The following is a 23191-nucleotide window of genomic DNA, read 5'->3' on the forward strand; positions in this document are numbered from 1 at the left end:
TGGACTTCATTCTCAGCCCATTCAGTCCCTATCTTGAACTGCAATCCTTCTGCTGCTCCTTCTAGGAACTTCATCTCCCGAGAGTGAGGGCAGAGATGAGGTGGCCAAAGTTAAATCAGATGAAGTTTGAAAAGCCTGCCGCTGACAGTGCATTCACCAAAAACAACAAAGAGGCTTGCCCGGCAGTGCTGTGAGTCTCCTTTGGAAGGTGTGGTGGGAAGGAGCCCATCTCCCTGTGGTAGAACTTTCTCCACAGCACAGCTAGATGGGTGGGTGCAGCCATGGAGAATTAGATTCACCTAGGAGTTGGCATTTTTCCTGAGAGTTTAGCAAACAACAGAGAAGTGGAGTTTGGAGAACTGAAAAGGGTGTAATTGAATTGATGGACCATAGAATTTCAGCTAAACCAGAGAAGGGAGAATTTCAAGTCAAGAAATGGCTACCGTTGATGGCTTTAATGTTACACTCCAATGTTTTTACTACAAATTTCAAATCCTCAGAATTTTTATTTATAGACTATTTTGGCCACCGTAAGTGATGGCTCTTAGAGCTTTTATTTATTGTGGGTCTTTAAGTACATTTAATGGCATTTGCAATGGTTTTTCCCAATCCCTAATTCTCCATAAGACCTTAATCCTGTCAGTCATAGTTTTGCCAACCAATGCACTTTTTAGAAATTTGACTTTAACATTAGGTAGGTCCAAAATTTACCATATATTAAAGTCATGTTAGATATTTAAAACACTTTGAATAGTTGAGTAATCTTTAAATAAATGGAGCTATACAACAAAATATTAAAGAATTATGAAGTCAGTGAGTTTTTCAGAAGATAAAACTCCTCTAGATATCATTGCTATTTGAGAGGGGGAAAAGGAACGAGGAGGTTACACAGGTGAATAATTAAAGCAATTAAAATCAAAAGTGTTGTCACTTTTTCACTCATTGAATACTACCAAGGCAAGTCTTCTATTTTAGGGCTGACTGATAGTAAGACACAGCAGGGAAACTCGCAATAAAAAGGCTGAGCTACTATATAAGTTGTCAAGTAGATTTCACTTTGAAAGCAAATCTTTTATAGAGGAAGAGTTCTTAAAACTGGCTAAAGATAAATAAAATAGATGCAAATGATATTGTAAAATGAGAGTAGTATGTGAATGATATCAGTCATATTCACCACATTTAATAATTTTTAATGCATATTCTTTGGAAATAAAAGAAATACTAGTTTTACATGTATTTTAATACCAACAGTAAAAAATATATTAAGTACAAAGTAACTTACAAAAACATATACCCATATAAAAACCTGTACACAAATGTTCATAGCAGCATTATTCATAATAGCTAAAAAGCAAAAACAACCCAAATTTTAAACAACTGATGAATAGCTAAAATGTGGGGTATCCATATAATAGAATATTATTTAGCAATAAAAGGGACTGAAGGACTGATGCATACTACAACGTGGATGAACCCTGATCCCATATTGTAATATTCCATTTATAGAAAATGTCTAGAATAGGCAAATCCATAGAGGCAGAAAGTATATTATTTGTTGCCCAAAGCTGGAGGAGAGAAGAAATGGGAGTGACTGCTAATGGTCAAAAAATTTTCTGGAAGAAATGATAAAAATGTCCTTAAATTAGTTGTAATAGTTGCACAACTCCATGGATAAACTAAATATCATTTAATTATACACCTTTAAAAGTGAATTTTGTGATATGGAAAATATATTTTTGTAAGGCTTTTACTTTGTAATGTTCAATAATTTGCCCTCTTTCCTAGTTCCTCAGTCCTTCCTATTTGATTGTTCCAAGCTTGTTGTATGGGCTTTGAAGCATTTTTTAAAAAATGTTTTTAATGATTTTAAAGAGAGAAAGGGAGAAGGAGAGAGAGAAACATCAATGTGAGAGAGAAACATCAATCTGTTGCCTCTTGTACACACCCCAACCGAGAATTGAACTAAAAACCTGGGTATATGCCCTGACTGGGAATGGAACCTGTGACCTTTCTGTACATGGGACAACACTCTAGCAGCCACACTGGCCAGCACTCAAGCATTTTTATACACAAAAAAATATATCTATATTTTTAATTATAAATAAAGTTATGGTATATATTCCACACACTATATATTGATCAAAACTTAAGGTGTTTACCTATCCTAATTTTTAAAAAATCTAATTGTTTTTAACTTAAATTGATATCTACACATACTAAAAACCTAAAACATGCATTGGGTCATCAGGTTATCAAAGGACATTCATAATATATTTTTAAAGGGTTAAGAACTACTTTTCAAGTTCTGGATAAAGACTTTCAGCCTGTTTATTTTAGCACAGGAAAATACCGTTGCTTTGCCTTCGCCTGAGTCTAAGAAGGTCTATCAAAAAGAGATTTGTGGTCAAAAATTGATCTTTGAGAGAGAAGAGAATGTCCTGTCACTGATAAACCTGCCTCTGCCTTCAATACTATGTTAAGGCCCTCAGTGACTCGATGGAAGTGTGGTCTAGAAAAGGTTGTTCACGCCACACATGATTGGTGTCCAAGGCTTGTTAGTTGGAACAAAAGAGAAGCCTGGCAAATACTTGTTCATTCTCCTTTCTTCCCTTTTTGGTGAACTTATTTTAATTTAAGTCTCTCAATCTTGGTTTATGACCAGAAAGTACAGCATCAAAATGTAGGGCTACTTAAGGAGAAACTATTAGCTGTGTTAGTAGGACTATCAGGGAATATTGAAGATAAATGTGGAACTGGAACCAGGAATCAGGCTAGGATTTAGCAGGATTTCCTGACAAATTGAATATAAGATGTGAAGGAATTAGAAGGTCCAAAGATGTCTGTGAGGCCTTTGACAAAATAGATTTATCATTTTCTAAGATGGGAAGGAGTGTGGGAAGAACAGTTTTGGGGAATGAGGCATGGAGAGTCTAATAGACATCTAAGTGAAGCTGTGAAGTTGATTCTGGACATTTGTAGGGGGCTGGACATACAAATGTGGGAACATTAGTATATAGATGCTAGTTACAGGCACGAGAATGGATGAGATCAACTAGTTAGAGAGCATTGAGAGATAAGAAAGAAATCTGAGGATTGAGCCCTCAAGCTCTGCAACACTTAGAGATTAGGAAATTGAAGATAAACCAGCAAAGGAAGCTGAGCAGGGTTGGCAGTGATATTTGTGCCTCTACACTGCAGTGCTCAGGCCCTTTCAGTGAGCCAAAGTCCCTGTTCTCTGGTCTTAGATGTATTTTCTCCTGTATCATCCCTGTAACAGCTAACTTCCTCCTGCCTTTATCTCTACTCTGGTTCTCAACCTTTGAGTGCTCCCACATACCCAAGGAATATGATATTCACCAAGCTTATGATTTTCAAAACCTTCCTTCTCCATTTGGTGAGCATCATTGCAATCTCTTTATTCAATGCATTTTCTTTACCATGTAATTTTAGTTCATTCAGAGATTTTGCTTCCTTGGAATATCAATACACTTATAACTGGCTTTGTAATGACTCCCCCATTGCTCTTAATCAGCTGCAGAGCCAATCTCTCTTCATTATTCACCTCCAGATACTACTGCTAACAATGTGATTTTTTCATTGCAGCTTCCATTTGAAATTCATTAGAGATGTTTTGGGTTGATTTAGTTCTTCCTTAGTGGGGCAGAGTTGCTTGTTCCAGATTACCTCATGCAACTGACCTATTCTCAGGTTAACTGCTTTCCCCTGATTCATTTAGCTGCAGCCAGGCACTTGCACTATGAACAGGACCTGACCTGGCTGGTGATGTTTAATATGTGATCATGTAATTAGAAACAAAAAAGAAAAAGCATTTGTAAACAAAGCTATTTACTCCTGTTTATATCTATAGGTTTGGACTTGAGGGGTAAAGTAGCAAAATAGGGTGAAATGAGAGAAGGGGAAGGTGATGGGATGAGCAGAGGTGCTGAAACCTTCTTATTATACAGTATGAGGGCAAGCTGTTCTGTGAGAGTTTGAGAAATAGAAATAACGATTTATGTACAAAATGTGGGAGTGGTCAAGCAAAGTAGGGAGTGATGTTGTGACTAAATCTTCACATCATAGCAGAAGTCTATGTCTAAAGTGGGTAAATCCAGAAGTACTGAATAGGTTATATAGAGAGCACCACCAGAAGTGAAAAGACAAATGGTTAAGAATGGTGGCCTCTGGGAAGTGGGGCTGAAATACTTAGGCATGCAATGTTGTTTATTATTCATTGTTTCTTATCCATTAAGAAACCCATCATCAGGTTTCTTTACTATGTAATATTTTAATCATGTGGTATCACATTGATTATGATTTTTGAATAGCAAAACAAGAAATGAGCAGAAACTATATAATAAGAAGTCTGTTGAATTTCATGAATGGAGACAATCAACGAAAAGATATGTCTTTCTCCAAGATTGGAGGATAAACTGAGAACAACAGCAATTTTTCCTTAGATTAATGAGATCTCAATGAATAAAACAAGACATTGTTTTGGGAAAATTAACATAAAAATAAATAAAAGACTTCTGAGAGTAAATATTTACGGGGAAGGGCTAGTAGCCTGACAAGTTATTAAATGTATAATTTTAGGCAATTTGGGGATGAAATAGACTGATGGAAAAGAATAGAAAATCCATAAATATAGCTGAAAGCATAGGAATATTTAATATATGACAAAGAGGATATTTCACATTAATGAAAAAAAACAAATTTTTCAATTAAATTGTGCTGAATCAACTGACCTCCTGTTGAAAAGAAAAATAAGATTAATTGCTGTCTCATTTATTATCTAAAATAAATTCTAGATTTAAACTGATTTAAACAATGACTTCTGGTTCAACATGTTAAACATAATAAAATGAGGAAACTGAAAAACTGTTGCATAAAAATATGGGAACATTTATATCGAATCTTGCAGTGTCAGAAGTCTTTTTAAGCAAAATAAAACACCTTAAATAAAAGGAATGATAAATTAGACCACAGAGAAATTTAAAATTTATGTTTGCAAAAATACTATGAGTGATAGGGGGGAAAATCCATTAAACATATATGACAGGTACAAGGTTCATCTTCTCAATTTATAAAGAGCTAGTAGAAACCAATAAGGATTTGGGGGACTGAGTCAACTGGAAGGAAAATAGCATAAGAGAAGGAAAAGTAGTTCAAAGGAACAACTTTCTCTAGGCCTTTGTTCATCACCTTCTTTTCATCCTAATCCTAATCATCTGCATCATGAAAGTCAAATGCCATCATTTTTCCAAACCTGTTCTTGACTTACCTGGGGGGAATATGTTGGTCCTTCTAACTTGCTTTTTGGTAGCTTTACCATATTTCTCCTACAAACCATATTTGTCACTTTTTCTTTTCTGTTAAATTTCTTAAGAGAACAAACCATGTCTTCTTCATCTCAATCCCCAACACATGAAACCTTCAGTAACCACTAATTACCCTGTTTGAATAAATAAACTAAGTGGGTTCTTTAAGGAACAAGATCCTGCAGATAATATAAGTCAATAAGTGCACTTGATTCAAAACTTCAAACGAACTACCATTTGGATTTAAATTTCTGAATAAAATCTCAGCAAAACTGATAAGGCACCCTTCCTGCAGGACACAAATTAATTCTCAGCCTATAATAAAAGCATTTCATGATACCCCCTTTCATTGGTTTATTCATGTAAGCAGCTATAAACACACGAATAACATTGTACAGAAAACTTTGCTCTCAAATATAATTCACAGCATCTCATAATATGAACTTTCAGGTGGCTGAGCTGTGTGAAAATGAGATTATTTTCTTCTGAGACTCTGAAAAGAGTAGAGGATAATCCCAATGTTCTTGCCCACATTGCTTATCTCACAGCAACAGGTTACAGTCCCACAGCTCCACATTCCTGAACATTTACTGAATGCATAATAGCTGAGTGTTCATGAAAGCTATTGCAGTATATGAAAACAAACTAGATTGGTTTGTGTCCAGGCAGCTGAAAGGATCACCTGAATTTTTGGTCTGGATACCAAAATAAATCTATTGGACTTAATCATAAACATTTTGGTTACTTTGGAGAAAAAAAATTTATGTCCAATAAAATCCCTTTTGTATTGGTAGATATTTTGACTCTCTCTATTGCAATTGAGTCTTTAGGATGAACACACACTTTCACGCTAGTGACATCTCCATTGAAGAAAATACAGCAATCTGATATTTTATGTGAATCATCTTTGGAACTTATGTTCCTTGCCTTTGAAGGTAATAAATATTCAACAGAAAAAAAATACAGGAAAAAATAATTGGCCCCCATGATAAGCCCTGGCAACTTCTGAGGTTAAATGATGTGTTAAACATTCTCTGAAGCATTTTTATAATGAGTTAAAGCTAACATTCGCTTAGGCAGCTGGCAAAGGAAATATTATTTTGTTACTTGGTGATCCTGAATTCAAGTATCAATAGCAATGTATTTCATACTTTTATGAACAGAAGACTTTGCAGGATAATCGGATTGTAGAAAAATTAACTCGAGAAGTTTTACACATGGATAAAGGGAGTGGAAAAATGTTTCTCATACTTCAAGATTCATTTAATAATGTCTCCTTTGTTCAAATGGGTTTGTTATATATTGGGCCTTGATTATCTGTGGGTTAAATGAGACTATGCTGAGAGAGCTTACTGTGTGAGTCTGATTGGGAAGTAGTAGATTCAAGATCTCACTGAACACAGGAATCAACACTTAGAAAAGTACTTACTATGGAGTCAGAACACCTGAGTAATATTTCTTTTAGTGCCACAAATTAATAGAGTGACTTTGGGCTAATCACTTATCATCCTTAAGCCTAATTTTCCTTACCTTAAAAAAAAGAGTCAATTAGATTAACTTTAAGGTCCTTTTTGGTTCTAGGTAACGGAGGAGCTTATATCTCGGGATCGGTTTATCTATGTATTATACTGGACTTTATTTCTTGGATTCTCAATACCTGAGGATTCAACTTAAGTCTTCATTGTACTTTGACCTATAAATACATTTTTAAAGAGTCACTAAATTCCAATTGTCAACTTTCCCAGACATCATCATAAATTCTCATCAATAAGCATTTATTGTCCTGCCTCGTTTGGATCCGTGGTTAGAGCATCCACCTTCAGACCAAAGGGTCTCGGATTTGATTCCCAGTCAAGGGCACATACCTCAGTTGCAGGTTTAATACCCAGTCTGGGTGTGAGCAGGAGGCAACTAATCAATGTTTCTCTTTCACATTGATGTTTCTCTCTCTCTCTCTCTCTCTCTCTCTCTCTCTCTCTCTCTCTTTCTTCTTCTTCTTCTTCTTCTTCCTCTTCTTCTTCTTCTTCTTCTTCTTCTTCTTCTTCTTCTTCTTCTTCTTCTTCTTCTTCTTCTTCTTCTTCTTCTTCTTCTTCTTCTTCTCTTCCCTCCCTTCTGCTCTCTCTAAAAAAATCAATGGAAACATATCCTCAGGTGAGGATTAAAAGAAAAAAGAAAAATAAATAAATAAAGCATTTAGTGGGCACTAATGTGTACAGAATACATGAATTAGAGATGTATATGTAATCATATAATTAATAAGAAACATATGTAAGATTGGAACTAAGCAAAGATCTTTCCAGAGAGTAGGAGTCCTGTAGCTTGGCTGGCTTTTGTTGGAATGTTGTGTATATTTTAGTCATGGCTTTATCCATGGTCTTCACTTGGCTTTGAAAAAGAAACAAAATAATTTTGGAAAATGTATTTGTCTTTATTAAGTTGATCGGCATGGCTACCAGTATATTATTTAGAAATATTTCTTTTTTAATTTTTTGTTTTATTTTTTCTTCTTTTTTTAAAATTTATCTTTGTTGAAGGTATTACCAATGTGCACTTTGGTTTTTGGCTTTTGTATTTTTCTCATTGACCCCCCTCCTCTCTGCACCCACCTCTTCCAAGCCTTTGCCAAGAGTCTTAGGCTTTTAATATAACAAATAATTTAATAGATGGGTACTATAGAAGTAAAATAAGTTATTCTCATAGGCCTTTAGACAGTTAAATGTAATTCATTATAAAAACAAGTTGTGGCACTGGCCAGTGTGGCTCCGGGTTGCAAATTCCATTCCCACCCCAGTGCCAGGGCAGGAGGCAACCAATTGATGTGTCTCTTTCACATCAATGTTTCTCTCTCTTTCTCTTTCTCTCTCTCTCTCCCCCACCCTGCCACCTCCCTTCCACTCTCTCTAAAAATCAATGGAAAAAATACCCACAGGTGAGTATTCACAAATACCAAAAACAAAAAAACGAGTTGTGCTTAGCAGCAAAAATAAATATACAGTAATCTATTGGAAATTTTAAAAAGTTCACTTAGAGGAGAAAAAAAGAAAGGTAATAATAAGCTACATTCCTCAAATTTTTTTCTAATTTTTCTCAACAGTATTTACCACCAATAAGGCTAATTTTAATTAAGAACAATTATTTTAGTTTGCTGCACTGAGTAGTTAGATATTAGGCTTTTAGGATCTTTAGTTCTCAGCCCTTTCCCATCTGTTTGATTAAGGCTGTTCTTCCCCTGAGCACTCAAATAAAAATCACTAATATTGAGATCAAAGTCCTCAAACACCATACACTAATTTAAATTGCATGCAAGCCTTAAGCTGGTGTTTAATACCTCCATTCTTTTCCTCTGTAGGCATTTATGTCCATGTTCCAGATCCTTACCCAGGAAGGATGGGTAGACGTAATGGACCAAACTCTAAATGCTGTGGGACACATGTGGGCACCTGTGGTTGCCATCTATTTCATTCTCTATCATCTTTTTGCCACTCTGGTGAGTTTAGCACTTTTTTCAATTATGTCTTAGAATTCATAATGGGATGAGCATTAACAGATTTTTTTGCCTACATTCAATTTCAGAATGAGAGCCAGAGAACCAATGTATAATAGTCTGGTTGGATGAGGTCCCTTCCATTCTAAATTTCCAGGAATCAATGAACTCCTTCAGGAACTAGATTTCAGATTTAATTAGGAATTTGTCTCTATCAGGTACAAGTGTTTGCATGAGGGAAAACAAGACAAAACAAAATAGAAATCTCACATTTGCATACCGATTTAAACATTTCTAATCATTCACATCCTAGATGATCTAAGGATCAAACCAGAACTATGTAATTATTATTATTTTTAACCTTTTATAGATACTTTCTTCAGTTTCACTCCATCTTCTTCACAGCTGTAATTAAACTGAAGATAGCAGCTGGAGACCTCAGGATCCAGTCAGTTAATTAGAAATTAGCTCAGTGTTTTTTGCTATGTGGGACGGAAAGAAGCAGATGGGGGGGAAATAAAACACATAGCTGAAAATATTTTTAAAGCACAATAAAAGCTAATACTAAATCAAAGAAAAAAATTGACTTCTGTCACACAGAGTTTTCCCCTCAATGTATTTTTATTAAAAACAAAGAAAAGTTATGAAATGTGGCCTATGACATACTAAGAGATGTAATTCTCAGGTTTTTCTAATATGAAATGTACATCTCTATATAATAAATTGATGCATACTTAAGAAGCAAACTTAAGCTCTGTACTTATGATAAAAGTTCCAAGTTAAGAATTCAGAATGCTATTCTTTATTAGGAATACATGAAATAAAAACAACTGCTATTACTTATTGAGAGGCAAAATGTTTCACAATTTTATTCCTAATATTTGGTACAATCAAGTTAGGTAATATTCCCATTTTACAGATGATGAAACCGAGGTTCAGAGGAGTTAAGTAATTGTCCCAATGTCACATAGAGTGTAAATGTTAGAGTCAGAACATGCCCAGGTCAGCCTGGTATCAGAGCCTATGGTCTTGCAACTTCCTTAGATTATGAAACTTATTATTGTCAATGAAAATATCTGCATCAAATCAAACCTCTGTCCAAGAGTCACTAAAATAAAGCAAATTACATATGAGCTTTAAGGTCCCTTCCAATTCTAAATATCTATGAATCAAACAAGTGCTTGAGTAACTGGATGTTATATTACAGGTTGCATTTGCTATAGGCAAAGGCTTTTAAAACTAAGGCATGTTTATCAAAAAGTATATGGGGATGCATTGTTATATGGTATAAAATCTTGGGTTCAAACAGTAAAATCACAAAAAAATAGTTTGGGCATTTTTTATATGGGGTAACTTTTAAAATATTCACAAAAGGAAAGAATATTGAGTAGTGGGAATGAAGGTCTGGCTTCCAGAGGCAATTCGGACTGTGCTGGTGTTCCCAGGACACTTGGCCCTGAGGTCTTTGTACGCTCCTTTCCAGGACCTTACAGTCTGTGTCTGTCATCATTTATTCATTCATCATTAATTCACTCACTCATGAATTCAACTAATGTTTATTAGGCACCTATTATGTGTTTATGTTCCTTTCAAACTATGGAAGACCTTGGAGAATGCTGATCATGGGTTAAATGCAGGACAGATATGATTGAAATAATGAATTATGGGAATAATCTATGTAATTGTTTTTCTATTAAAACAATATAATTGTTGCTCAGCCAGCGTGGCTCAATGGTTGAGCGTTGACCTATGAACCAGGAGGTCATGGTTAGATTCTCCAGTTGCGGGCTTGATCCCCAGTATGGGGTGTACAGGAGGCAACTAATCAATGATTTCTCTCATAATTGATGTTTCTATCTCTTTCTCCCTCTTCCTTCCTCTCTGACATCAATAAAAGTATATTTTAAAAAATAATATAATTGTTTGCTAACCTCACTGCAGATCTTTTAACATAGAGATATAGTTTTGATCCTTAAGACTGAGACTCACACATTATGAAAGCAGAAAGAAAAACTGTCTAGTTTTTCAAGTGAACTTCTACAGGGATTGCTAATATAATAAAATGTTATGTTAAATCTGTACACAGACTACTTGGGTAGTCTAAATTTTCCTTACTGGGCCAAAGCATGGCAATGACTGTGGAACCCTGGAGCACTTCTGAGGATTCCTGAGATTCATCTGAGCCTTTAGGAACCCATTGAGCATAGCTTGAAAACCCATATCTAATTTCATCCCTTCATTCTACTGATTTAAGTATCTGCTCAAAACACTTTTTTATAATTTCATTGTTGTTTCCTAAAGGTAGTTTTTAGTTAAAACTGAAAATTGAAATTGTTAATTCTTTTATTCATAATTTCTTCAAATCTGTAAAGCAATTGAGAATTGAAAAGTCAATAAGGGTGGTCTAGTAAGTGTGGCTGAGTATAAGAGTATGGAGTTGGAGTTCAAAATCTAGATTCAGGTTCTAGCTCTGCTGGTCACTAGATGTGTGACTTGGAGGAACCAGACAACCCCCCTGATCTCTATGTCATGTTATATCTGAAATTGAAGATAATAATGCCCCACACCTAGTGCCCAAGTTTGCCACCTCCATGTGAGTTGGACTTGTATTTTGAAGGAGATTTTAGCCATGAAATAGTGGATGGTCATAGCTGCCACCAACACTGAGTGCCTTTCAGTCTAAGTAAGATGGTATGTGCATTTAAAGCTGTATATTAATAAATGCTAACACATTATTATGTTACTTCAGATGTTTTCACTATATAGATGTAAAGTATTGTTGTTAAGTTTAAAATATCATTTATGATTCTTCCTGTACCAAGTTTCTCTCTCCCTCCTTCTTCTTTCCCCACACAATGATCATTGTCTCCCAGACAGTGAATATGATGAATTTGGTATGAATTCATCTTCCAGTTTTAAATCATATTTCACTAAATTTAACATATTCTCAACTATAAAAAGACTCTTATTTTGTGTAACATTAACAAAAAACCAACAATTAAACTATACACATAGATGAAAAGGTGCATCCTATTTTCAGGGTTGTTAAAATGTGAAAATAAATGTGTATATTAAAATAAATGAAATACAATAGTTTCCCACACATATACAATATACAGTATATTAAAATATACAATGTTTTTAAATTTAAGGTTATCATCTACAAACATTTTCCAGCGGTCGACAACCGGTGGTCCACGGACCACTGGTGGTCTGTGAGGTCCGAAAGGTTGGCGACCGCTGCATACCATTCATTTTTAACATTAATATTAAGTTTTTAGTTTGAGAAGTGCTACTGTAGTGCACTGATGACTACCCTGGTGGAGACACCTGATGCCCTGGTTCTCTACTGTGATGACCACACACCATTCTGAGGCTAACTTATATTTGACCAGGTGTTTCCCTCCTTACAAGTCTTTAGTAGCAGCAACTTTCAAAATAAGTGGTATCAAACTCTGCATTTGTTGTCAGTTAAATTTCTCACTTATTATTGTTTTTTGAAATCTTTTTATCTAGGTATACATAAAGCTCATTTGGTATATATTGTCATGAATATATGAACTATGACTGAATATACCATGTTTGTTTATCAGTTCCCTTTGCCATGCATATTTAGGTTGTTTTATGATGTTGCCACTAATACATTTGTACATAGTGTCCCCTTGTATGAGAGCTTCTCTAGGATATATGCTAGAAAGTGGACTCTGATATCCTGAATACTGCCCAAATGTAGCACAGGTCTGCAAGCCATACCAAATCTGGTCAACAGGCTTTATATGTAGCCTGTGGACTAAGACTGGTTTGTGTATTATTAAATGATTATGTGAGTACCTATATAATATCTAAAATGTTGCCTGTTGGCCCTCAAGGCCTAACACCTTTACTCTCTCTACCTCTCATTTGAGGACTCCTGCTCTATAAGCAAGCTGCACTAACTTGCCCTCCCAAGAACAATGGTTGAGAATCCCTGTGTGTTTACATTCTCACTTATGGTTGATATTGTTAGGCTTTTAAGGTTTTGACAATCTTGTGAGTTGAATGGTGGTATTACTTTTCCTTAACTTGCATATTTGCACTTTTATAATTATTAATAAGGGAGCACTTCTTCATATATTGATTGCCCATCTTCTTTGTGACTCACCCAATCATATGCTTTACTTATTTTTCCAAAATCTAGTTTGTCTTTTTTAAATGCATGTGTTGGAGTAGTACATATATTATGGATATTAATACCTTGACTACTATATAAATGTCCTTTCTTAGGCAGTGTTCTGTTATTCTAATTTGTGATATCTTTTTGTTATTGCCATAATTAGCTAGCTAATACCAATACTGAGAAAGGAGCAAAGGGGAGGCTAGACATTGTGAGTAGGGTCATCGGGGCAGCTTCACAAGGAAGCTGCACCTTCATGCTCCCCAGAGAACCACTAGTCCATTCCCTGCAGATCACTAGGGGAAGGAATCAAACAAAGTGGGAAATGGACACATGTGCAGTGAAGTTGGGGTGCTGTAGGAAACATGCTTACCTGTCGTCAGTCTAATCTGGAAAAAGATATTTGGCTAGAGGGTGGAGCACGGCAAGCACATGAAATCTTGGAAGGTTACAATCCCCAGACAAAAAATTATTTCTCTTGCTTTTCCCCTGCTCCCTTGCACTCTCTTGCTCTGTGGCCCACAGTCACCCATGGGCCTCCGTAAAAATATGACCTTAAGCAACCGCATGGCTCATGGCCATGGAGACCCCACGCACAATGAACCGCAGCTGGGACCTAAGCTGGACTGTACTGTGCTTTAATATGGAGCAGAAACTCTGGGCAGTGGCTTTAATCCTAGCCCTGCTGAAAACACGATTGGACTTTTTCCATGGCAGGACAGAGGGAAATGGGGCCTTGGAAGGGAACCCCCTTAATATTACATCATCAATAAAGCTTTCCATAATAACTCATCTTCCCTGGGGCCTCAGGAAATTCTTTTCCCAGAGGCACCCCAATAATTCCACTTCCACTGGCAAGAGGTGGGGACACAGAGGGCACCCCACCGATAACATTAGGGCATATTTTGATGCAGTCAAACTATCAGTTTTTTATTTATTGTCAATAGTTATTTTGGACTCCTGCATAAGATATTCTTTCCCACCCTGAGGTAATAAAAAGATTCTCCTCTTGCTTCTAATTGTTTTAATTTTTTGCCTTTTGACTTTAGGTTTTTAATGCATTTCAAATTCTGTTTATATGTGGTATAAGTTAGGTGAAATACACTGCTTAAGTATAACTCAAATTGACTTTTCTCAAGCACATTTATGTTAAAATTTTAAAGCTTTGAAATATTTAGTTGATTTCACTGACTATGAACCTAATGCAAAAAGGTCAGTTATTCAGATATTAAAATGTATAAGTGATTTTTTAAAATGAGAAATAATTAATTCAGTTAAAGAAAACACTCTATAACCAAACTAAAACTGAGAACGTTACTTCTATACTACCCCAAAAGTCTAGGGACTGAAGTCACTTCCCTGGAGATTTTGTTTAAAGTATGATCAGCAATTGTTTTTCTTTTCTTGTTTATCCTCAGACTGACCATCACTATAATGGGCTCTATTAAGTTAGCTCAATTTGATTCTGTACAGTTTTATTAAATCTCTACCATGTGTAAGTACTAACCTATATCCCAACCAAAGTGTGAAGAGCTTAATCCCTGTCCTCTTTGGGCCTACAACTAGCACATAAATAGGACTAGTAAGCACAAACAAACCCACAAATAAAACCTGTGATTCCAGGCCTAGTGATACAAGTGGTGATTCCATGAGTACATGCCATTGTTACTTGCTATGTGATCAGTGTCCACATAATAAACACCTGCTTCCCAGTCATTCTGGCTCTATATGATCCGAAATGGTGTTTAAAATGTTGACAGTAAAGAAGGCAGACATTGTTTGTGGACCAACATGTAAATATGTGCATGGAGGTTTCTTTTAGCAAAATACTGCAGAACATTACAACCCAAATGAAAAAACGCCTACATAAATGTACAAGCTCTGATTGTTTTTAGCCACACTGGCCAGTGGTGCCACCCAACTGGTGAGTGTCTGATTTAGTCTTCCCAGGGACTGGCATGTACCAAGCAGCAAAAAAAAGAAAAAAATAATAATGTTTTGCTGTTTGTTCCGGCATAAAAAAAACAACAACAGGCTATTCAATCACTCCCTGGGGGTGCCAATTTTTCAGTGCACAATGAAAATCAACCTTAAGTGTTTAGCAAATGCATATTCATAACCATTACCTATTATACTTTTAAAATTTCTCTCTCATCTGCCTGGTAGTATCCCATATTTCTGTCCTGACAGCAGTTTGCCGAACGCTTGTGAAATGCATCTTTTTCTTCACTTTTGCCAGTGATTTGGGGATTAAGGACTGTGGAAAGACTCTATTTTTTATTCTCAGTGGTTTCCCCTTTATTATTGTTTCAAAGGAAAGCCCTGTGATGTGAATACTGAGAGAGAAAATGTAATTAAGCGTCCATTGTGGATAGTCATTTTGTTACCTTTGAAGGGCTTAAATTAACCTAGCAATCTCTTGATTTTGCTTCTGCAGTGGCAGCTTTCTGAGAATAGTCATATTTTTCTGACAAAAATGGGCATTCCAAGGTGTAAATTAAGTAACTTGATTTTATAGAATTCATTGAAAAGTGCATCTGTATCTAACATTTCCCATTTTACATTGCTCTGATTACATTTGACTTTTTGTTGACCTATATGAAAAATGAGATTGTTTCCAACTACAGCCAGCAAGATGGCTTAGGAGATCGTGATTATAAATGGTAAGAAGGAAAAGAAAAACCCAAGATTGTGGGTGTTGACTAGCTAACAGCTATGCTTCTATTGCATATTAAAAACCATTTTTAAGTAGAAATTATGATTAGAGTGTATAGTAGAGAAAGGAATAAGACTAAAGATGGCATTTCAGCCAAAAGTTCTATCGTTAAGCTATCTAAAAAGGAAAAGAAAGTAATAAAAGTAAACTTTACCAGAAAAGACGTGAAAAGGGAAAGGTACATAAGGCTGGGGTGCAACTGTATGCAGGGTTGGGGAGAATGCAAAATAGGATATGCAGCTACAGAGACAGAAATCTTCAACCAAGTGAACCCATTCTAAAATGGTAAAAAAATAAACCACAACTGTCAGGAGTCTGAATCATGATAACCCAAAAGTGAGTCTGAGGTAAAGTATATTGGACAGAATGGTCATGTCCGAATACACTTGGAGGAAATAATGATACTAGCAATACAACTTCTGTAGTTTATTGAATTTTGCTGAAATGTACTGTGGATAAATGCAAGAAAACAAGTTTGTCTATGGTTAAATGTATAAAACTTGAAACATGGTGAATACCTAGTGAACGCTTAGCTCAGGTTAGTCTGGCTTTTTCAGAAGTGTGTAAGGCATGAGAGGAGTAGTTAGAAAAAGAAAAGAGGACACATAAGGACTTATAGTAGCTGAACACCTATTAAGACTCTGGGGCAGAAGCCATATTGAACCTGGGAAAGCATGCTTTGAAATCTAAGCTAGAAGATCAACATCCCACCAATATGTTACTGTCATTCTTAAAAATTCTAAGAAGGATCCTTGCCAGGCGTCCTGAGACCTGATATGTGGCCTTTCCCACACTGAATGCATTTCCAATTCTAAAATCTTGAGCATGGGCATTATAGTCTGAGGAAAATAAAGAATTAAATACCTGGAAATTTTTAATAGTTATTCTCAACGTTTTCATTGACATTGGTGATTCATAAGGTTTCAATAGTGGTCATAAAATAGGGAAGTGACCGTATTACATCAGTTGTATATTATGCGGTAGAACAAATACTTGTGTTGCATATTCATATAATGGAATGTTAGAGACCTGTTAAAAGTGGCAAGTAGCCAATGCATGAATGTATATGTATATATATGAATTTATTTTTTGAAAGCGTTGCACAAATGAAATACTGCTGTATTGAAACTATGTACCGCTTGTGCTTTAACAAAGCTCAAGAGGAAATGAAAGGATATATCATTAATCTTTATTCCCATGGAAATTACATCATTAAAAAAATAGTGATACAGATTTGGTGCCACATTACAAATTTAAATACTATATAAACCTAAGTATAAAAAATATAAGGCAGAGTGGGTTGGTTGCATAATTGAGAACTGGCAAAGTGTAAAGGTATTTAATGCAAACGATGAAGCTCTTTGAGTCAACGTGGCAAGTCCCTGTAAAATTTCTTTATAATATTAATAACATTTTCATATAAACCTGTGAGTCACACTTAATGGCTGTGGGAAACCTTTTGGCACTTGTAAGTATTTAAACATTGAAAATAAGATTCAGACATCAATGTAATGGGTTCAGATTACTAATGAGCATTAACTCAGCTTTGTATAAAACCAGAACAAACAAATCAAACAAACAAACAGGAATTGAGCAATCTTTCTTGCTTTCAGAAAAAGGATTCACCCCCCACTCCCAGGACTTTCAATACCATGCATTGGGAAGTGGCAGACCCACTCCAGCCAGCACCCCCAGTCCCATTCCACAGAGCACTGGGTTTGTAGGAAAACAATATGTCTCATTGACAGTGTAAATTAAAAGTGATGGAACCCAAGCTGCCACCCTCTCTTCATTTCTATTTATGTATCACAGTGGCTACTGCCATCCTATTAGAGTCTGAGAAAAGAACCACAAAGTAATTCTCACCTCCTTAGGACCAGCTGCAGACCCAGCCTGCCTCCCCTATATCATCTATCTCCATTCCAAAGAGAGTCAAAGGCAGACTTTGGTCACCTCTGACCCTGAGTGCCAAGGTGTCACCTTATCACAGTGCCCTTCAATTAGGAACATGGCCACAAAGATCAAGCTAAAAGTCCATGTGCAAATAGTTTCGGGAGGAAACTCAAGCTCCACATATATTTTTAAATAGTTTCTGGTTTTGCCATCACATTGTCATGTTAATTAAGCAGTGATGCCTAAACATTGCAGGATATTTGTAGAATGAAGTTGGGCTGAAGGATAGTTTCAAGCAAACTATAAACTTTCTCTTCTATAATTGTTCAATTTGGTGCCATTATCCTTCCCAACAGCTTGTCTCAATTCTGTAAGTATGGAGCTTTCAAGCCTCTGCAGCATTTTTGCTAACAAAACCAAAGCCTTTCCTTTTTGAGTCTTGCCTTCTCTCTATCATGAATATCAAACTCTTATCTGCATGACAAGGAGAAAGTGCAGTTAGCATCCCACATCTGTCTCTCTATCCTGCTATGAGGGAGCTATTTTTTCTTTTCTCCAAGAAGAATGTGCAAAATGTACTTTAAAAATAAATAAATAGCCCAGCTAGCGTGGCTCCATGGTTGAGCATCGACATATGAACCGGGAGGTCATGGTTCATTTCCTGTCAGGGCACATGCCCGGGTTATGGACTCAATCCCCAGTGAGGGACATGCAGGAGGCAGCCAATCATGATTCTCTCACATCATTGATGTTTCTATCTCTCTCTCCCTCTCCCTTCCTCACTGAAATCAATAAAAATATATTTATAAATAAATAAATAAATAAATAAATAAATAAATAAATAAATAAAATGTTATATATTTAATAACCTTTGTCAAACTGCACTTTACACTGCCTCATTAACGTTTCAGTAAGCCAGTTTAAAACAGCTACATTACATGCATTTTTTTTTAAAAAAAAGCAACTACAATATCTGAAAGAAAAAAATTCACAGAGAAGAAACGAATGTCATCACTTTGTGATTATTACACTACCTCCCTCTCCCACCTCTCCAGCCTCCCCCAGCCTCCTCCCTGGCAACCACGCTCTGGCTGTTCTTAGCTGCTCACCAGGCCCTTAATTAGCCACATGCTCCCAAAGCCCTGACTTTGCTCATTTCACCTAGCAAGCCTTCCTCACAATTCTCTTAATGCTGAAATTATCCTTCTCCTTGGTATGTTGCTGTCTTGGTAGCACAGGGTTGGGCTCAGTGTCTCACACTCTTAAATGAGTAGTGTTCAGAAGATGCACTGACCCATTTGTCCAGATGAGCTCTCAGAAATCTAAATGCTCAGATGACACAGTAATAAATGTGTGATATTCTGCTTGGGTTTCATGTCTGTTGGTCGGTCCTCACACTTGTGTAGACCCCCTCAGAACCCCCGGTCCAATCTTACTTCACACTCTTATTTTCTGAAAGGAAAGAAGAATGTTTTCTGGGATGGAGCATGAAGGAGGCAGAAATCTCTGGAAAGAGTCAGTGAGGCAAAGTGTGTTTTGGTGGTAGGGTGACATGCCAAACTCAGGGGCAACAACCTAGGTGTGCTTTGACATTCAAGATTTGTCTTGTATCCACTTCTTGTCTGAACTTGGGGGGGAAATAGCCTCACTGGGGGACCCACATAGACAAGGGGCAGCCTGGACAGAGTTGGGTAGCTGCCTGAGAGGTCTAGGTAGAGAGAGGACCTAAAAGATCCCCTAAGAACAAGTCTCCCATACTTCCTTCCTGGAATGGTAGAACTTCCAAATTTCCTTGGGAGTTGAGAGCCAGTATATAGGAACAACACCATTGAAGGAACTATGGCCCAAGCCAGAAACCAGATGGAGAGCTGAAGGGGTTGAGTGGTGTCCCCCAAAAGATATGTCCATGTCCTAACTGCAGAACCTTTGATTGTGACCTTATTTGGAAAAAAGGTCTTTACAGATGTAATTAAATTAAGTGTCTTAAGATGACATCATCCTGGATTATCCAGGTGGACCCTAAATCCAATGACAAGTGTCCTTATTAGAGATATATACCAGGTGAGCACAAGATATAGGGAGAAAGAGAAGGCCACATTAAGACAGGGGCAGAGATTGGAGTGATGCAGCCACAAGCCAAGGACACCTGGAGCCACCAGAAGCTGGAAGAGGCCAAGAAGGATCCTCCCTTGCAGCCTTCGCAGGGAGCATGTCCAGCTGACAACTCGATTTTGGACTTCTGGCCTCCAGAACTGTCAAAGAATATGTTGGTTCAGACCACCAAGCTTGTGAAATTTGTTACAGGAGCCTGAGGAAAATAAAACTAACACGGAGTGTCACTAAGAATCAGAGATCTTAGCAGGGGCTTTAGGAGCTGAGGTAGTGACTAATTCAGCAGTGAGAAAGCCCAGAATCCCCAAAACAAGTGCCATGGCTTCCCCTGAAGTGTGACAGAGGAAAGGCCACATGGCCACAGCGGACCAGGTGCTGATGACAATCACATCCTTTACTTTAAATCAGCCCTAGAAAGAAAAGGAGCATTTATTCCAGTGTAACTGAGTTTTACAGGATGAAATGGGATCTAGCAAAATTCAGTTTTCAGCTATCAGTGCAAATGGAGGGCTTATGGACTAAATTAAGTTCATTTGTAGTAATAGCAAGAAAATTATTTTCATTTCCAATATCTAAGTTTATGTCCACATATTTTTATATGGGCTATACCATACACCAGTATTGCTGGCGAGGGTTAAATAAAACTACAGTAGCTGCAATTTATTGAGCCACATAGCTTGTGGCTGATAGAGCCTACCTGCTAACTGAGGTCCCCAACCACAACGCTCTTTTCTACCAGGCTTCCAACCTACGTCCACTTAATTCAACTGTGAACTTCATCACAGTGAGTGCAATATTGCATTTATTTTCCTGGCCAGGCAATGTCTGGCACATCAGTGGAGTCCAATCAAATGCCTGTGGAATTTAATCGAATAGCCTAACCTCACTGTCCTTAAGTAGCCTGCCATCTGTCTGGTGTTGAGGAAATAATTAAAAATAAAATCTGCCAATCTGGAAAATCTCTCCACCTAAGCAGACGAGAAAGAAAATAATTCTGTTATTGGATGAGCACTAAACCAGGCTTCGATGGGCATCACAGGCAACCTGCTAAGAGATTGCAAAGACAGAAAGTAACTCACCCTTTTATACATATCCCATAGTACATCCATGTTCTCAAGATGGAAACAACAGTCCTCAAGTAAAAAGACTCTGCAGAACCATTTGTTAAATATAGTTCCCTGTAAATTCCTCTGGTAACTGGGGTGGTCATCTGTGGTAGCTAATTGCCTTTATCCAAAGGAAAAATCCAACTTCTCCATGACAAGTTGGTAGTTTTGTAAGGGGTGGGGCCAAGTAGCTAAATTATACACACCCCCGCCCATGGAGAAGGGGTGCTATTCCTGGGTTGTAAAACAGAAGATGATTGTTTAGAACTTTAAAAAAGATTTGTATACCTCTCAAAGGGACAGGGGAAGAATTTACAAGGACAAAGTTTTCTAAGGAAGTGCCCTAAGAAAGGGGAGGCAGACAGTTGCTTTCCCTTTTTTCATCAGGGAATTTTTTATTTTTTAGATTTTTGTTTGTCCTTTCACTGGAAATATAGGAAAATTGGTTAAATTAGAACACAGAGCCTGCCCAAGTGCCAATGAGTGATAGAAGTGGTATGAGACAGCTCATACTCCCAAAAGACCTTGAGGTGGACATCTCTGAATCTTGGGCAAGGTTGGCAGGAAAGATAAGACTCCTCCTCTGCTGTTACTTGTCACGATAACATCAAGATAAACATCAAGGTCATGGGAAGGGAGCTAAACTTGGAGTGAACTGTATAATGTCCTGTTTAGAGTATAATGGTTGGTTTAGAGTAAGCCTGAATGTATCTGTGCCCAGATGCCCATAGTGTGGCAGACATGGGAAGATCAGTAAAAATCTATGGTCTGTCCAGTGGTTCTCAACCTTTCTAATGCCGCGACCCTTTAATACAGTTCCTCATGTTGTGGTGACCCCCAACCATAAAATTATTTTCATTGCTACTTCATTACTGTAATTTTGCTACTGTTAATGAATCGTAATGTAAATATCTGTGTTTTCCGATGGTCTTAGGCTCTACAGCAACGGTTCTCAACCTGTGGGTTGCGACCCACAGGTTGAGAACCTCTAGCAGGGTCGCCTAACACCATCGTAAGACACAAATATTTATATTACGATTCATTAACAGTAGCAAAATTACAGTTATGAAGTAGCAACGAGAATAATATTATGGTTGGGGGTCACCACGACATGAGGAACTGTATTAAAGGGTCACGGCATTAGAAAGGTTGAGAACTACTGGTCTAGACCATTCTGTATCTTCTTTAAGTTCTGGTAAAATCCCAAAGGACATGCGATGAAAAGGAAGGGTACTGGTACTAGTCCTAAGCCAAGTATATCCTGTCAAAATGTAATAATGTTTTAGAGGCTTCTTTTTCCTTGTTATACTTTCATTAAACTTAGAAAAGAGTTAGCCATTAATTTATACATAATAATCTCTCTGGTACTTAAAAGTCGTGATGACTAAATTGCCTTAACATTCTTACCTTCATGCTTAACTGTCTAATATTAACAAGTGGAGCCTTGGCCACTGTGGTGTAGGCTCAATTCCAGGTCAAGTGCCCATACCTGGGTTGTAGGTTTGATCCCCAGCCTGGTCAGGGTGAATTTGGGAGGCAACCAATCAATGTGTCTCTCTCACATCAATATTTCTCTCTCTCTCTCTCTCTCTCTCTCTCTCTCTCTCTCTCTCTCTCTCTCTCTCTGTGTGTGTGTGTGTGTGTGTGTGTGTGTGTCCCTCTCTCTCTCTCTCCCCCTCCCTCCCTTCTCTCTCTAAAAAGCAATGGAAAATATATCCTCCAGTGAGGATTAACAAACAAACAAAAACATAAGTGGAAATAATTTGTTAAAAGGGAAATTGAGAGGAAGAATATAAATTTGGAATAAAAAAGATTATCGAATGAATGTGGAACTTTAGAAGTCCAAGTTGAAAAAGGACTAGAAATTAAAATATTTTTAAAATTGTGCATTTTTGTTGTTTTCTTTCTTTTACCTTATTTACCCATTCCAAAAGAAGTATATACCTGTTTTGTTTTTTATTTGGAAAATATGGTGTAATACAAAGAAAAGGGAAAAAAATCACTTTTCACAAAGGCAAGCAGCATGAACATCTCTAAAGAAACTTCTAGCCTTTTCTCTATTTCTTTTTGTACTCGGTTGTACTTCCACCATATATACTCTTACCTAATATTGTAGTATAAGCATTTTTAACACTAATAAAAATTTATGAGTACATTAGTTGTCTATTGCTGTATAACAAATCATGAACAAACTTAAGAGCTTCCACCACAATACACATTTATTATCTCATGCAGTTTCTGCAGGCCAGGAATCTGAGACAGGTTTAGCTGGTGTTTCTATTCAGAGTGTCAGATGAGTTTCTAGTCCAGAGATTGGCTGGGCCTGCAGGCTTCAGTGGGGCTGGAGTATCCACTTCTAAGATGAGTCACTTGTGGCTGTAGGCAAGAAGCCTCAGCTCATCACCA

General features: G+C 37.0%; 1 protein-coding gene across 4 annotated transcripts in view; it reads left to right on the forward strand.

The window, feature by feature from the left end:
- NALCN (sodium leak channel, non-selective) overlaps positions 1–23191 on the forward strand; it is a 314423-nt gene that overhangs the window by 171181 nt on the left and 120051 nt on the right. For all 4 annotated transcript variants that reach the window (XM_080660974.1, XM_080660971.1, XM_080660973.1 and 1 more), the window contains exon 14: positions 8671–8808. In XM_080660974.1, coding sequence (XP_080517100.1) covers positions 8671–8808 — 138 coding nt within the window. The remainder of the gene's footprint in view (positions 1–8670; positions 8809–23191) is intronic.

Source organism: Plecotus auritus (genome assembly GCF_963455305.1).
Source record: "Plecotus auritus genome assembly, chromosome: 3".
Taxonomy (NCBI): domain Eukaryota; kingdom Metazoa; phylum Chordata; class Mammalia; order Chiroptera; family Vespertilionidae; genus Plecotus; species Plecotus auritus.